The sequence below is a fragment of the Salmo salar genome, chromosome ssa13, assembly GCF_905237065.1.
Source record: "Salmo salar chromosome ssa13, Ssal_v3.1, whole genome shotgun sequence".
NCBI classification, from domain to species: domain Eukaryota; kingdom Metazoa; phylum Chordata; class Actinopteri; order Salmoniformes; family Salmonidae; genus Salmo; species Salmo salar.
In genome coordinates, this window is record NC_059454.1 from 40006870 (window position 1) to 40023259 (window position 16390).

Below are 16390 nucleotides of genomic sequence, written 5' to 3' on the forward strand. Positions count from 1 at the left end.
TTCTCTCTGTCAATATGTTAGTATTGTGGAGTAACTACAATGTTGTTGATCCATCCTCAGTTTTATCCTCACCACAGCTATTAAACTTACTGTTTTAAAGTTACCATTGGTCTCATGGTGAAATCCCTGAGCGGTTTCCTTCCTCTCCGGCAACTGAGTTAGGAAGGACGCCTGTATCTTTGTAGTGACTGGGTGTATTGATGCAGCCTCCAAAGTGTAATTGATAATGTCACCATGCTCAAAGGGATATTCAATGTCTGCTTTTAAAAATTTTACTCATCTACCAATAGACGGGTTGGTTGTTTAGCAACTATGGTGCAAAACAGACAGGGTTGACTTAGATTGTTGACGACATGTTAACTATTTAGTCTCCAATGATTATAGAAAACATAAATACATTTGCACAATGAACACGTCTCAAATAAAAAAAAATGCCATATTGGCATGAAATCAGTCAAAACACCTCAAAGCAAGACATGGTATCAAGAACAAGATTAAATTAGCTGAAGCGAGTCACATACGATTCCCCATATGGCACTTTCTTGTCATTGCTGGTAGCTATCTGGCCATCCAGAATCACAACTTTTTCGTGACATTGTCAGCTAACCCATCTATAGGTGCCCTTCTTTGCGAGGCATTGAAAATTTCAATTTGTGGTTGAATCTGTTTGAAATTCACTGCTCGACTGAGGGATTTTACAGATAATTGTATGTGGGGTACAGAGATGGTAGTCATTCAAAAATCATGTTAAACACTATTATTGCACACAGGCTTGCCATAACAAAGGGGTTGAATACTTTTTGACTTGAGACATTTCAGCTTTTAATTTTTAATTACATTTGTAAAAATGTCTAAACATACTTCCACATGATGTGGTGTTTTGTGTAGGCCAGTGACTCTCAATATAATCCATTTTAAATTCAGGCTGTAACACAACAAAATGTGGGAAAAGTCAATGGGTGTGAATACTTACAGTAGTGAATGCATACATTTCATAATTTTTTGTTGTTGTGTTGTTGTATGTTCTACATGATGTTCTACATGATGAAATACACTTCTAATGTGTACCCTAAACAAACTAAGTTGAATGAAATGATTATCGAAGTTACAATATTTCCATATATACAGTATAGCAGCTTTTGTAGTTCTGTAACTCCTTTACCTCCCTCCCCATCGTTGCCCATCCACTAGTATCGCATCTCCCGCCCCCTTGGCATTCTGCTTTTCTCATCAATGGGCGCTATTTGAATAAAGTGTAAGCACTTGGAGTGGAGCCAATCAGCTGTCAGAGGACCATGATACATCGCAATGCATTATTGATAATAATAATTCCTTTGACATGCGCATTTCTACTTCGGGGGCTAATTTTACAACCCGAAGAATTTGTAAAGAAGGGACGAAAATTGCGTTACTATTTGCTCCCGATGGTTGCACCATGTCGAGGCGTAAGCAAGCTAAGCCACAGCAAATCAATTCCGATGAGCCCGGTTCGTCAGAAAATGGTGAGTTTTTGGACTGATAAACTACTTTTGGAAAGAGTCGCGCAGGGTTACATTTATACAATGTTGAAAGAAGCATCATTTTTATTTGGAAAGTTATACATTGTTTCTCCTCGCACTTTGACCTGGCTGGATCATGACCCTTGGAACTGACCATGCCTTTTTTTTCTCTTTTTTTTTATAAACCTGCGAGTTTGAAGTTTTACAATTTTTTTCCAAAATACAGTTGATTTTTGAAATTGTGTAAGCGAGTTTTGTTTGAAAACATTTTGCGTTTATTCGTATGAATAAAATACGGTTTAATCTGGTTGAACATCAATTGATCAATCGATTGCGTTTTGTTTGATAGAGCCAGAAAGCCCACTGTAAACGACATGATGCCTTAACTTTTGGCCAAGTTTTTCGAACATGTTACCAATGGAATACGAAACTGGAATAGCTGGGTGACTACTATTGTTATTGCTGTAGGCTATTTTAGAATGTTAATGTTTGGCTGTCTTTTTAGAAGATGATTAAAAAAATAATTGTAGACAAATCAGTTGCACGTCTTTTGATATTTTCACATAGGCCTAATTAAAGAACTATCCATGTTGCGCATTAGAATTTCATTGCATGTGGTGTTTCTCCTGCTTTGGACTGTATAAGTTATTTGTGCTCAAATACATGGCATAACGTTAGATTTTTTTGCCAGTGTTTGATGTAGTGTATTTTGGGGGCAATTTTATAAAAGCTTTCAAACAGTGTGGTATGAAATGTGACTCAGTAAGCTGATTTTAAAGGGGGAAGAGCGGGGGCAGTGGTGGTTGTAGGGTTGGCGGTGCGGCTTGTTGCCATGCCATAGTAATTAACTTTATGAATTATTCTATTGATTCTACTTACATGTAGGCTACGCTGCTTGATTGGGAGCGTGCATATGTTCGATAACTTCTTGTCGGTGTTTCTTTGATCTGAGAATAGTTACGTTCCATTTAATACAGGCTATCAATGTACTCTCATTAAGTGGCATCCTTGTGTAGTTTCACCTCGTGCCATATTGAATTTTAGGTGATCTGATAGAATTTATGCGCCACCAAGTGGTCATATGTTTTTTACTTGACACAAGTGCTTAAGTCAGTCTTGTTATTTAGACATGATTTATTTTCTACTTGCTTTCCCATAATTTTGCGGGTTCTTGATTAGTTTCGCCTCTGAAAATCGCCCACTTTTTTGCATAGTGAGTCATAAGGTAACGTTCTCCTCCCTCTGCCTACTGCGTTATGCACTGCAACAGCATTGCCAATTTGTTTGACAATGAACGGATTCGGAATACAATACCATTTGCCATTTTTTTCCACCCGATTCCAGTTGCCTGGTGAGCGATTAACAAGGGCAGCAACAGTTTCGTTGGAAGAATGCAGACAGGTGGTCTACCCCACAGAGAGAGAGTACATTAGCTTTTGACAATGAGACTGGTTGTGAAATGGACTCTCGGTCGGCAGACAAATACAAATCATCACTTATTTATTCTAGTTCCATTTTGCTAGAATTTACTTTTCATGTAAATGAGAAGTTGATATGCGAGACGATTGCCCCTGATCTTTTCTGGGTTTTAAAGGCAAATCGATGGATGTCTTTATAAATCCACTGTTCTGACTGATTATTGTGAGCATAGGCACACAATCGTTTTATATTGAAATCGGTGTTAAATTCAAGTACAGGTCATGTAAATCTTTGTTTATAGTTCACACCATACTTCGCATACTTGAATTATTGTAGCAAATTCAGGCATATTACAGGCCCACACAATGAATATTGGTTTACATGTGTCCTTATAATAAAGTATGCTTGATTTCGGGAGTCATTTAAGTTACTAAAATGGAATGGGTGTCAGGAAAGACGGGCTGGTCTTAATTTGTTATCCTACATGAGACAGGGGCGGCAGGTAGCCTAGTGGTTAGAGCGTTGGGCTAGTAATAGAAGTTGCAAGATCGAATCCCCGAGCTGACAAGGTAAAAAAAATATGTCGTTCTGGCCCTGAACAAGGCAGTTAACCCACTGTTCCCAGGGCGTCATTGTAAATAAGAATTTGTTCTTAACTGACTTGCCTTTTTAAATAAAGGTTAAATGACTCAAATAAATAAATAGAAATTGGTTGCTTGCCCCTGATGTTTTTGTCAGATGTTGCCCTCTGCTGGCAGTTGTGCACTGAGCCCAAATTGCACGAAACCAATGTATTGACTGGAAATGTGATTGAGAAAGGTTTTTCATGAATGTAAATGACTCATTCAAGTTTTGCCCACGAAGCAATATTAATTTCTAATATAGATTAACCTCATTAATTCTTGAAGTATTTGAATACCACCTTGAGTGTGTATATGTGTGTATATAGTACCAGTCAAAAGTTTGGACACACCACCTCAATCCAGGGTTTTCCTTTATTTTCACTATTTTCTACATTGTCGAATAATAGTGAAGACATCAAAACTATGAAAGAACACATATGGAATCATGTGTTAACCAAAAGTGTTATGATTCTTCAAAGAAGCCTCACTTTGCCTTGATGACAGCTTGTCATTCTCTGAACCAGCTTCATAAGGTAGTCACCTGGAATGCATTTCAAAAGGTGTGCCTTGTTACATGTTAATTGTGGCATTTCTTTCCGTAATGCATTTGAGCCAATCAGTTGTGTTATGACAAGGTAGGGGTGGTATGCAGAAAATAGCCTTATTTGGTAAAAGAACAAGTCCATATTATGGCAAGAACAGCTCAAGTAAGCAAAGGGAAAAGACAGTCCATTATTACTTGAAGACATGAAGGTCAGTCAATCTGAAAAATGTCAAGAACTTTGAAAGGTTCTTCAAGTGCAGTTGCAAAAACCATCAAACACTAAGATGAAACTGGCTCTCATGAGGACTGCCGCAGGAAAGGAAGACCCAGAGTTAGCTCTGCTGCAGAGAATACATTCATTAGTTACCAGACTCAGAAATTGCAGCACAAATAAATGCTTCACAGAATTCAAGTAACAGACACATCTCAACATCAACTGTTCAGAGGAGACTGCGTGAATCAGGCCTTCATGGTCGAATTGCTGTAAATAAACCACTACTAAAGGACACCAATAAGAAGACTTGCTTGGGCCAAGAACCATGAGCAATGGGCATTAGAGTGGTGGAAATCTGTCCTTTGATCTGAGTCTAAATTTGAGATTTTTGGTTCTAACTACCACGTATTTGTGAGACGCAGAGTAGGTGAATGGATGATCTCCGCATGTGTGGTTCCCACCGTGAAGCATGGAGGTGTGGGGGTGCTTTGCTGGTGACACTGTCAGTGATTTTATTTAGAATTCAAGGCACACTTAATCAGCATTCTGCAGTGATATGCCATCCCATCTGGTTTGCGCTTAGTCCCAATATCATTTGTTTTTCAACAGGACAATGACCCAACACACATCCAGGCTGTGTAAGGGCTATTTGACCAAGAAGGAGAGCGACGGAGTGCTGCATCAGATGACCTGGCCTTTACAATCACCTGACCGCAACCCAATTTAGATGGTTTGGGATGAGTTGGACCGCAAAGTGAAGGAAAAGCAGCCAACAAGTACTCAGCATATATGGGAACTGCTTCAAGACTGTTGGAGAAGCATTCCAGGTGAAGCTGGTTGAGAGAACGCCAAGAGTGTGCAAAGCTGTCAAGGCAAAGGGTGGAGAATTTGGAGAATCTCAAATATAAAATATATTTGGTTTTATTTAACTTCTACGGGATCGATTTCCCCCCACGGGACGTTTAACGTAGGCTGATGGGATTAGCATGAGGTTGTAAGTAACGAGAATTTCCCAGGACATAGACATGTTTTATATGGGCAGAAAGCTTAAATTATTGTTAATATAACTGCACTGTCCAATTTACAGTGAAACAATACTATGCTATTGTTTGAGTCTGCACAATTGTGAACTTGATAGTATTAAACCTATTAGGCACAGTCTTGATACAACATTTTGAACAGATACGCATTGGATCAGTCTAAAACTTTGCACATACACTGCTGCCATTTAGTGGCCAAAATCTAAATTGTGCCTGGGCTGGAATAATACATTTTGGCCTTTCTCTTATATTTCAAAGATGATGGTACTACAAAAACACATTTCTTTCTTCTTTGTATTATCTTTTACGAGATCTATGTTATATTCTCCTACATTCATTTTACATTTCCACAAACTTCAGAGTGTTTCCTTTCAAATGGTATCAAGAATATGCATATCCTTGCTTCAGGTCCTGAGCTACAAGCAGTTAGATTTGGGTATGTCATTTAGGTGAAAATGTTACTACATGATTCCATATTTCATAGTTTTGATGTCTTCACTATTATTCTACAATGTAGAAAATAGTAAAATAAAGAAAAACCCTTGTAGTTGTTTCCAAACTTTTGTGTGTGTTTGTAAAAAAATATATACACACACACACTACCAGTATATTGTTTGACTGAAATTGAAAAAATAACTCTAAATGATAGAATTTAAATTCAACAGAGATGTACTTATACTGGCTATTTTAATTATATCCAGGCTGTAATTAATTTATACTTGTTGGTTTATTGTTTTTAACCTGAGATTTCCCTATTATCATTACAGGCGTTCTACAAGACGGTCAAACTGAAGGGAATGAGGTGAAGAGGTTTAGAATGGACGAGACGAAGGTCTGCAACAAATGCTGTGCTGAATTCATCGATGAGGCTGAGTTTTTCAAACATCAGAATAACTGCACTAAAAGTCATGCGATGGTCATCATGAAAGATGGAGAGGGGAGAGAAGTACCAGATGACTTCTCACAAGGAGGCTCTCAGAGTGACTTTCAGAAAGACCGCAGTGACTGCCAGTCCAGCAGTAATACTCTATCAAAGTCCAATGCAGTGTCTATGGAAAGGATGGAGGAAGAACCAAAATCAAACAGTGAGGAACAACCATCCAAACAAGACCAGGTGGAGATGTCTGACAGTCCCAGGCCTGAGATGAGTTGCCATCAGCACCAAGACTCATCCAAACCCCAAGATTCAAATGTCACCTTGGAGTCCATGCCTGGCACCAAAGTGGCTGTCACCCAGCACTCATCGAACAGTGGTTTGAACAACTGCAAGTCTCCACAGGCCTCCCAGGAGGCCTTGCAAGCCATCCCTGTGATCCTGGAACAGCTAGTGGCCCTCCAGCAGCAGCAGCTCCAGCAGATCCAACTGACTGAGCAGATCCGTATCCAAGTGTCAATGATGGCTCCACAGAGCCTCCACTCGGCCCTAGGGGCAGCAGTCGACCCTCTCAAAGCCCTAGGAGTTCATCTCTCCCAGCAGCTCTCTGCTGCAGCAGCCCTGATCGGCAAGAGGACTGGCAACCAGAGCCTCTCGCTAGAGTCCCTCAAACAGGGTAAACTACCTCTGTCCAATGGCATTCCCACCTCACTGGCTCGAGGCATGGGGCCGATGCCCTCCAAAGCCGATATGTTGAAGGGGCTCCCAGACATGGCCAACCACCTACCAGCGATACTGCCTCATTCACCAGGCTCCATGGTCTACCAAAGTCCCTTCACTAGCCTCTCATCAGGGATGGATCCCTCTAAGAAAGTAAAGAGCAAGATCCCAAATATGCCTGAGTCTAAAAATGGGTCTGGTGGCGACAGCATGTACAAGCACAAGTGTAAGTACTGTGGGAAAACGTTTGGGAATGACAGCGCACTCCAGATCCATTTGCGCTCGCACACTGGAGAAAGACCATTTAAATGTAACATATGTGGAAACCGCTTCACAACCAAAGGAAACCTCAAAGTGCATTTCCAAAGACACAAGGAGAAGTACCCTTACATCAGGATGAACCCACATCCTGTGCCGGAACACCTTGACAACATTCCCACCAGCAGCGGCATCCCCTACGGCATGTCAATGCCCATTGAAGAATCCAACATGGTGGACATGAAGCCAATGCTCGGCGTCCCATCTCCAGGTTTCCACCCATCAGCACTGCAGGGGTTCAAGCCTTCGTTTGATTGTTTCAGGAGTGACCCGTTCTCCCAAAGAGCGTCATCAGGAAGTGACTGCGCGTCAATTTCCTCAAACATGTTCAATCACGAAATGGGCTCTGATCAGGACCACCAGGTATCTAAAGAGCTAATGGGAGCGCTGCATCACATCAATGTCAAAGGCCTTCCTGGCGACCACAACAGCTCTGAAACTGCCAAACTGCAGCAGATGGTGGATGGACTGGAAAAGAGGACCAATGACCCAAACGAGTGCTACATCTGCCACCGGGTGCTCAGCTGCCAGAGCTCCTTGAAGATGCATTACCGTACGCATACGGGCGAGCGGCCCTACAAGTGTAAGATCTGCGGCCGTGCCTTCTCCACCAATGGCAACCTCAAAGCTCATTATGGTGTTCATCGGGCTAACACGCCCCTCAAGATGCAGCACTCTTGCCCCATCTGCCAGAAGAAGTTCACCAATGCGGTGGTTCTTCAGCAGCACATCCGCATGCACATGGGAGGCCAGATCCCTAACACCCCCATGCCAGAGACCCAGCTCGAGGCCTTGGAAGAAATTGACTCCTCTCTGCCTGACGAGAAGTCCATGGACACCAACGGCTTTGAGTGCATGGTAGACCAAGACGCAGAGCTTGACTCTCAAGAAAAACCAAGCGACACCTCAGATTCTCTCGCACCATCTTCATCTGAGGAACCGCACCAACCTAATCAGGCCCCTCCATCCTCTATGTTCTCCAGCATAGCTACTCAGGAGAACCACATGAAGAACCTCACCTTGGCTCTCAACCTGCAACGCCAAAGCGGCACCGCCTCAGAGTGTGATGGAGTGCCCCCCAAAGAGTCCCCATCAGCCGCCGAGTGCATCCGGGAGCATGAGTACCGGAACGGCCGCAGCCCTGACATCTCAGACTCTGTCTCCTTCCACTCCTCATCACCAGTCAACGGACTGGCTGCTGCCTACATGGCTAAGTCCCCCGAGTCAGCCATCCCTGAGGATTACACCCAGAATGGGCCTAGAACAGACTCTGACAGCAGCTCTCAGGATGCCAATGGAGCTCTGGACCTAACAGCACCCAGCTTTACCCCAAAAAACATCAAAGAAGAGCCTGGCCTACCCTTCACTAATAGAGAGTATGGTAAGTGTATAAGCCCCTTTGATTAGAATGTTCTTTATTGTAAATCAATCACATTCCCTGTAGGGTTTTAAAAATAGGTTGACTGGGAGTAATCTTGAGTATTGTTTATTAACTGGATATATTTTTCTTCTCTCAACAGCTCCCAGCCATTTGCCTCCTTTTATGAGGGTGCCTCCCAGTCTGGTCAAACTGGAGAGGCAGATTCCCCCAGAGAGCTCCATGGGCATTGGCCCTCTATTTGTCTCCCAGATGCCTCAGGGAGTGGGAGGGCAGCCACGGGACGGCTCCAGTGCTCACCGTAGATCCAGCAAGCAGCATCTGTGTAACTCCTGTGGCAAAAACTTCTCCTCTGCCAGTGCCCTGCAGATCCATGAGAGGACCCACACTGGCGAGAAGCCCTTTGGCTGCACCATCTGTGGCAGGGCCTTCACCACTAAAGGCAACCTCAAGGTAAGGCTTTTTTAAGGAAATGAAATGCTATTAAAGCTTTTGTCTTTCATGGACTCTGGCCTGGTATGAAACAGCTAACTTCCTGCAATTCGAAACATTTTGCCATGGGGCAAAGAGTAAAACGTGCAGTTTTATAGCTAATCTCATGCTATTTTGCCATGAGGCTGAGAATTATTTTGCTGTGTTGACTGTAATAAATGCACTGGATTATGAGCTGGAGGCCTGATGAGCTGTCTTTGCTAAATGAACAAATTAAGTAGGCGTTGGCATGGTGCATATAGCCATAGAAGCACAGTGACATATGCCGTCATATTCATGGATTATTCCGGCTGTGGCTTTCAGTTATTTTTGTCCACCATCCCATCAGATTGAATGTCATTCCAGTGCACTGCTTGGTATGAATCCTATCTGATGGTGTTTGCATGTTTAGGTAAAAAGACAAATGTCCTGTTTGGAACATGAGTAGAAAGCATAATTTTTGTTGTTGCTTTATCTGATTGGGTTGGCCTGGCTCGCCAGGGGCTGGGTCTGGGCCCACACGTGCCTACGTGGCTGGATTGTCCCAAGTAGATGTTAAGTAATTGTCAACATTTTGATTAACTAGTCCTAACCTTAACCCTTCTCCTAACCCTAAACTTAACCCTTACCTCAATCCTGGCCCTAACCTAAAACATTACCCTAACCTTAGCAAGCATTTGCTTATCAACAGATAGTTTAATAGTATGACCACCGATATGGGACTATCCAAATAAGTGTGACCTCATTTTCTGTAGTAATATCTATTCCATGCTTGTTTTAGGTGCACGTCGGAACTCACATGTGGAACAGCTCTGCGAGGCGCGGCCAGCGCCTCTCTCTGGACAACCCCATGGCCCTGATGGCGATGAGCTCAGAGTCTGGCAACATGATGCCAGAGATGATGCCACCTCCCAAGGAACTGGGTCCTCCTCAGCCGATGAACTTCGACCAGTCTCTGTGGAACCAGTACACTGCTGCTTTCACCAACGGCCTGTCCATGAAGACTAACGAGATCTCTGTGATCCAAAATGGCGGAATGCCTGGTAGCCTAGCCGGTGGTCCTATGGTCTGCTCTACTGGAGGCCTGATGGAAATGGATGGGTCCCACTCTGGCCTGCCTGCCACCATGGCAGAGATGGAAAGGAATGGCTCAGAGTGTGTGGCTAGATCTCAGTTCCAACATTTCATGGAGGAAGGGAAAATTGCAGTGAACTAGTTGTAAAATGGAAGAACAAGGCAGTTTTATCTGTTTTTGTTTTGCTTATAGTTTCTTTGTCGATTGTGTACGGATTTTGAATGTTCATAGTAGCAATGTTAGCTAACATTGCCACTTGGTCCTTGACTGGTGCTATTCCAACACTTTCAAGGGATAACCCTTGCTGAACATATTGCTGGTTTTTGCAAAGCCTAGTTGGAACTCTCAGTAACTTAAATGATGCAGCTCTTCCCTTTTTTCATTTGAACAATTCACCCCTTAAGTGTTATTTTTAGTTGAAGTTGCTAAAACTACTGTAGGTGTATTTACGGTTATATTTTTCTCCATAATGTATGCGGGTATTTCTGTGACACTTTTTAGTCTTGTATCCTGAAGTTGAATGTATGGCTTACTTGAAACCGCTTTGATTCAGAATGTCTCTCTCCTTGATGGAAGAACCTGTAGGATTTTGTCTAGCATTATGAAAGCTTCAGTGTATGACCGATTGTGGACACCATTGTTTTAGTGCCGATAAACAAGTGGTTCTCCTGATTCCTCTACAGTACATAACTACTTGGCTCTCGACCTATTGTGTGCCATACATTTTATGAAATTTGTGTAGTTTCAAAATGGCCAACCGTCTTGCAACGATATTTCATAGGAAAGTGTTTGATATTTCAAGTTGTCTGGAGATGCTCTGAGGTGGTCTGCTGAGAGTTATCCGTCAGGTGTCATATACTTTTGTTTGATCCAGACAGGCCTACTGATTTGCTCAGTCATCTGTTTTGGATGTTGATTATGTTTCCAGGTAGTTTACACATGCTGAGACAATAGTTTCTTTGCCTTTCTCTCTAAAACTGAAAAACCTCATGCCAAGTGCCTACCTTGAATTTGAATTGTTGCTATATTGCGTATTTTCTTTTTCTTTTTTTAAGCACCACAATTGTAATGACGGTTATATTTGTCTGTGTTTTGACTGGTACTATATTTTTCCATATTGCATTGTTTCCGGAAATGTTTTCTTTTCACTAATTTACAAAGATGACTGTTTCCATATTTTTGCTCCCAATATTCCTTTTTGTAGAGCTTCTGCATCTTTTGGTGGGTTGTGTTCTGAAGGCTATGGTTTGCGTCCCAAATGGTACCATATTCTCTACATACACGGGCCCTGGTCAAAAGTAGTGCACCGTACAGGGAATAGGATACCATTTGGGACACAACCCATAAAATGCTGAATGCTCTCAATCATGCCTGCACTTTATATTTCTTCAGACTTTTGGTAAGCTTGTCATTTTAATGGTTACGTGTCAAAACCCTCATTTACATTTACCTTAATCTTCATATAAGAGTGCACATCAGCGATTGTCATCTTTTCTAAGTTTGTTTGAGGACTTGGAAACATTGACTTCAGAATTTTACTCTATTTAACTCAATTCCCAGCCCTATTAAGTTTGATATACTTCAATAATTCTCTCCATTGACTGGGACTCTACATTATTTTATCAATTGTGGAATCTTAAACTTTTTGTTTTGTTATTTATATTGTGTACGATGCCAGAGCTTTGGGGGCTACACTCTACCTCATTCAGATATTAGTTTATCCTCCACCTACCCTCAAAGTTAACGCAATGGGTACATTCACTCTCTGATACATTCTGAGTAAGCAATGATATGCTTTCATTCTTCGCACAACCTACTGAGTTGTGTAAGTAATGAATGTATCACTGGACTCTTTGCTCAACTCAGAATGCACAGATTAACTCTATAATCCTGCTGTAAATTCCCCCCCCCATTGAAATGCATTTACCAAATTGTGCCTTGTTTTAAAAGTAAAACCATGCATCAGAACTGCTTTGAGGTTGTCTATACAATTCAAGAAATTGAGCCTGTGTAGGCTTGTTTACAATGTAAATGTCCTTTTCCTTATCACCTAAATGTAACTTTCTGGTCTTTCTGAAAATAGAAATCAGGGTGACCTTTCCACCTTTGGTTTGCATTCCTTTGTCAGTTCCCAGCATGCCATGAATTACTCTAAAAATCGTGTGTTTTATTTAATTGTTTGTATGAATTTGATTTATTTAGTTAAGTCTGGAAGAGTAAGCGTTTCAGTTACAGGATTAATTCTGCTCTGTCTCCTCAGAGCATGGATTTTGGATTAATTACCTCATGGGTTTGTTCTTGCTACTTTTCTTTTAATTTGCATTGTGCACATCCCTGATTTACATCTTGTCTCCTTCAAATGACTTTCTTGGAGTTGTTGGTTTGGTTGTTGATCTCGCATGTGTCCCAGAAATAAATGTTTGGTCCCAGATTTTGCATCAACTAAATTCATTTGCATCTCCAACTAGCCGTATGTTGTCTGTTCTCATTTTCTTCCCACAATCAAAGCTAACTATCTGTTTTGTGACCTCTGATCAAGGCCTAGAGCAGTCTTCAAATGTATAAGTAGCCTAATTAGTTTATCCAACCATTTAAAAAAAAAAAAAAAAAAAAAAAAAGATAAAATGGCCATCTGTAGGTGTAGACTTATTCCAATTTGGGTCTCTTGACATGTGCAGGGTCAAGACTCAAGCATTGGCTACTGGGTTCAAGTTATCTGATTCAGTGCAGTCTCTCGACAAGCCTAGGCCAATATTGTGGACCTTGGAATGACAGTCACTTCCGTCCATAGCTGTACTCCATCTAGTCACAACCCGCAGAGACTGCTAGGTGGAGTTTGCCTGGCGTCACCGTCAACTGGGGCTGCAGGAATGACGGACAATATTCCTTTACAACCAGTAAGACACAAAAAAAGACACGACAATAAAAACAGGAATGGGTAAGAACAAAAAAAAAAAGACATTTACACTATAAGAAATGAGAACAACGATATTAGGAGGATGTTAGGCTGTTATTTAGCTCGTTGGCTAATAACAATGAATTGTTTACAAAACCGCGGACGAATATATTCGCTACATTGTAACCGTTCTAAACGTTCAAGATAAATGTCCTTTTTCATAAAAACTAACACTGACGGGATTTGCCTTGGTTGGGGAAATGTGTAATCGAAATGAGTCTTTCATTGTAGCGAAAGGGATGACACAACCTTGTTCCGGTTGCTATATGTTTTGTCGGTGCTAGTAGGCCTACACTATTAATCGTCTATTGTTTGTTTATCTTGACTAGATATGCCTATAGGACGGCAAAACAACACCCTTATCATTATGCCTAAAACACAAGGTGGGGTAAGGTAGTGTGGCTGACTGGCATTCTTTGTCATTGCGTTGAACCATCCCCAGACAAGGCAGGCCGTATGAGAATTTGGAGACAGCCAGTGATTTACTTGGGCAGGAGCTCACCGGAGTGGATTACCGGCACCTCAGAATATTAGTTAAGTATTGTGGAGCTCCACCTAAATATAAACAGTGTACCTGCACATATTTCAGTCCAAGTAAAGCACTGGGCACAGCAAACCACCATGATTGACTATGGACACAATACGGATGATGATGCGACTTCTATGAAGTTTAGGATATTTCCTGATTATATGCAATGCTAATATTGCGTCATAGAATTGCACCAATTGTAAAGTAAAGCCTAACGTCTCATGTCCACCAGTTGCATCAAACTCTTTGTGTTCCGGAAGTTATTCATTGTCAATGGAGCAGTCTGCAATGCTACGTTGGGGGTGCCAGGCTGTGGTGCGTTCTGTGTACCGCATGCGTTCAATATTTTTAACTCGTGCGTTGCTTTACCGTGCGATGGTACAAACGGAAGTACACACAGAATCCAACTAGGTTGCTTTTAGCTACTTGAAAAGCGAAGCACATGTGCTGCAAGTACTGAAAATGCGGGGTAGACACCCAGCAAAACAAAACGCGTATGCATCTGGTGGACATCTGGGAAAATACAGGCCACACAAGACTAGCCTGCACACCTGTCCGGGCATCCCCTTTGCACCTCATGTCCCCATCATCCGATCAGACAGGAAAAGGCAATCTCAGAGATGGCGCTTGTCAGAGCATTTCAATTTTAGGTTTGAAATAAATTGCAAATGAGTAGGTTTAAAATGTGCAACAAAATATATACAGTCAGGTCCCAAATTATTGGCACCCTTAAAGATGAGCAAAAATACGGTATAAAATAATTCAAATACTGAGCTATATTGTATGTTCCAAAAAATTGGAAAATTCTATTTTATACTAATAGAATTGCTCAGAGAAAGAGATTTTGTTAAACATTTTTTCTCAAGATCGGGGTCAAAGTGATTGGCACCCCGTTTTCAAAACCTTTCAATACCTCACCTTGCGAGGATAACGGCACTGAGCCTTTGTCAGAAATGTTTTATGAGATTGGAGAACACATTGGGAGGGATCTTAGACCGTTCCTCCGTACAAATGCTTGATATCCTTCGTCTGCGCTTATAGACTGGCCTCTTCAATTCAAACCACAGGTTTTCAACGGGGTTCAAGTCCGGAGATTGAGATGGCCATTGCAAAATGTTGATTTTTGTGGTCAATTAACCATTTCTATGTGGATTTTGATGTGTGCATGGGGTTATTGTCTCGCTGGAAGAAGTTTCAGCATCCTAGCAGAGGCATCCAGGTTTTTGGCTAAAATGTCCTTATACTGGTAAAGTTCCTTGTGCCGTTGACCTTAACAATCACCCCAGGACCTGTGGAAGCAAAATAGCCCCATATCTTCAAAGATCCACCACCATATTTTACAGTAGGTATGGGGTTATTTTCTGCTCATGCATCCTTATACCGAAAAACCGGAATAAAACAAATATATACATTTTTATTTTTTTATTTTGCAAAATATTTGTAGTGCACTGGGCCTTTACTAGTCCTTTATTAGTGGACCAATATAGCCATCCATAGCGCGGGCAGAAGAAATCAGCATTGCCCAAACTACTTCCCGCAGCTATGTCCACAGTCAAGGATTCATTATCCAGGTATTCAGTCCCAACGATATGTGTAGAATATGTGATCTGTAAAAATCATAGAACATTATGACACATGGCAGCCATAAGATTAGGTCATGTGCTGACTGCTTGCCTGGATGAAGTGGAATGCTTTGTTTGAGAAAGGTGTATGAAACTAAGACCTTGCTGCCTAACACATGAAGCCAATATTTACTGAGTCGGGGCCCACCTCTGTGGTTTATTGACTGACTGAAGCCTTGCTCACCACCATAGGAAAGAAACATATTATTTGCATGTTTTTTTTAGTGGCATTTCAGTGAGAGGGAAGGAAACTCTAAAAGGGCCAGTTTCCCAGACACAGATTAGGTCTAGTTCTGGACTAAAAAATACTGTTATGGCATTTCTTCATTGAGCATGCTTTTTAGTTCAGGGTCTGTGTTCAAAAGCATCTCTGAGTAGGATGTTGATTCAGGATCAGATCCCTCCCCCGTCCATATAATCATTATGATTTTAAATGCAAAACTGATCCTATATCAGCGCTATTCTGAGACTTTTTGTGAATAGAGGTCCAGGAGCAGGCTTAAAGCTGATACAGGGGGCTGGAATAGGGTGCCATTAGACACACACCAGCTATTTAAATGTTCATGTTGGAAGACAATATCCCAATTACGGGCCCAAAAAAGTTCATGTGTATTGTATGTTCTATGTGCACTATTTCTATGCTTTCCATTCTTACGTTTCGTTTTTGCATCTTTTACTTTCGGTTTTGTACACCAGCTGGGAAAAAAAAATAAAAAAAATATATGTATGTGTGTGTGTGTGTGTGTGTGTGTGTGTGTGTGTATATATATATATATATGTGTATGTTATGGAAAATATATTTTACAGCGGTTTAGATTGTACAATGATTCTCTACACTATACTTGCTTGTTTTGTCACATAAACAGAAATTAGGGGACTATTAGAATTTGAGCAACCAGGAAATGGTGGAGCGATTTCTGCGTAGTGTATCTTTAAAGGGATACTTCGGGATTTTGACAATAAAGCCCTTTATCTGCTTCGCAAGAGTCAGATGAACTCATGGAAACTATTTGTATATTTCTGCATCCAGTATGGAGGAAGTTAGAGGTACTTTTGTGAGCCGATGCTAACTATCGTTAGTGCAATTAGCGGAAGTCTATGGTATCTA

General features: G+C 41.5%; 2 protein-coding genes across 4 annotated transcripts in view; both read left to right on the top strand.

The window, feature by feature from the left end:
* Positions 1–1237: 1237 nt before the first annotated feature.
* LOC106567117 (sal-like protein 4) lies at positions 1238–12606 on the top strand. 3 transcript variants are annotated; one of them, XM_045693258.1, is made up of 5 exons: positions 1238–1502; positions 4909–5293; positions 6107–8632; positions 8772–9082; positions 9882–12606. In XM_045693258.1, exons 3-5 carry the CDS (start codon positions 6157–6159, stop codon positions 10314–10316), a joined length of 3222 nt encoding a protein of 1073 aa, XP_045549214.1. In that variant the 5' UTR covers positions 1238–1502; positions 4909–5293; positions 6107–6156; the 3' UTR covers positions 10317–12606. The 3 variants fall into 3 exon arrangements, with proteins under 3 accessions (XP_045549214.1, XP_013991506.1, XP_013991508.1); XM_014136031.2 differs by lacking the exon at positions 4909–5293; XM_014136033.2 differs by lacking the exons at positions 1238–1502; positions 4909–5293 and adding an exon at positions 1558–1942.
* Positions 12607–12831: 225 nt separating this feature from the next.
* The window catches only part of LOC106567116 (probable phospholipid-transporting ATPase IIA), a 42771-nt gene continuing 39212 nt past the window's right edge, over positions 12832–16390 (top strand). Inside the window, exon 1 of the mRNA XM_014136030.2 lies at positions 12832–13113. Coding sequence (XP_013991505.1) covers positions 12944–13113 — 170 coding nt within the window. The 5' untranslated portion in view covers positions 12832–12943. The remainder of the gene's footprint in view (positions 13114–16390) is intronic.

What these genes read in the sequence shown, in the direction of transcription:
- LOC106567117 (XM_014136031.2), top strand. Translation starts at nt 1,340, where the DNA reads ATGCGCATTTCTACTTCGGGGGCTAATTTTACAACCCGAAGAATTTGT. An exon ending in GCCCGGTTCGTCAGAAAATG is followed by an intron (nt 1,503 to 6,106) that starts GTGAGTTTTTGG and finishes TTATCATTACAG; the next exon opens with GCGTTCTACAAGACGGTCAA. An exon ending in CTTCACTAATAGAGAGTATG is followed by an intron (nt 8,633 to 8,771) that starts GTAAGTGTATAA and finishes TTCTCTCAACAG; the next exon opens with CTCCCAGCCATTTGCCTCCT.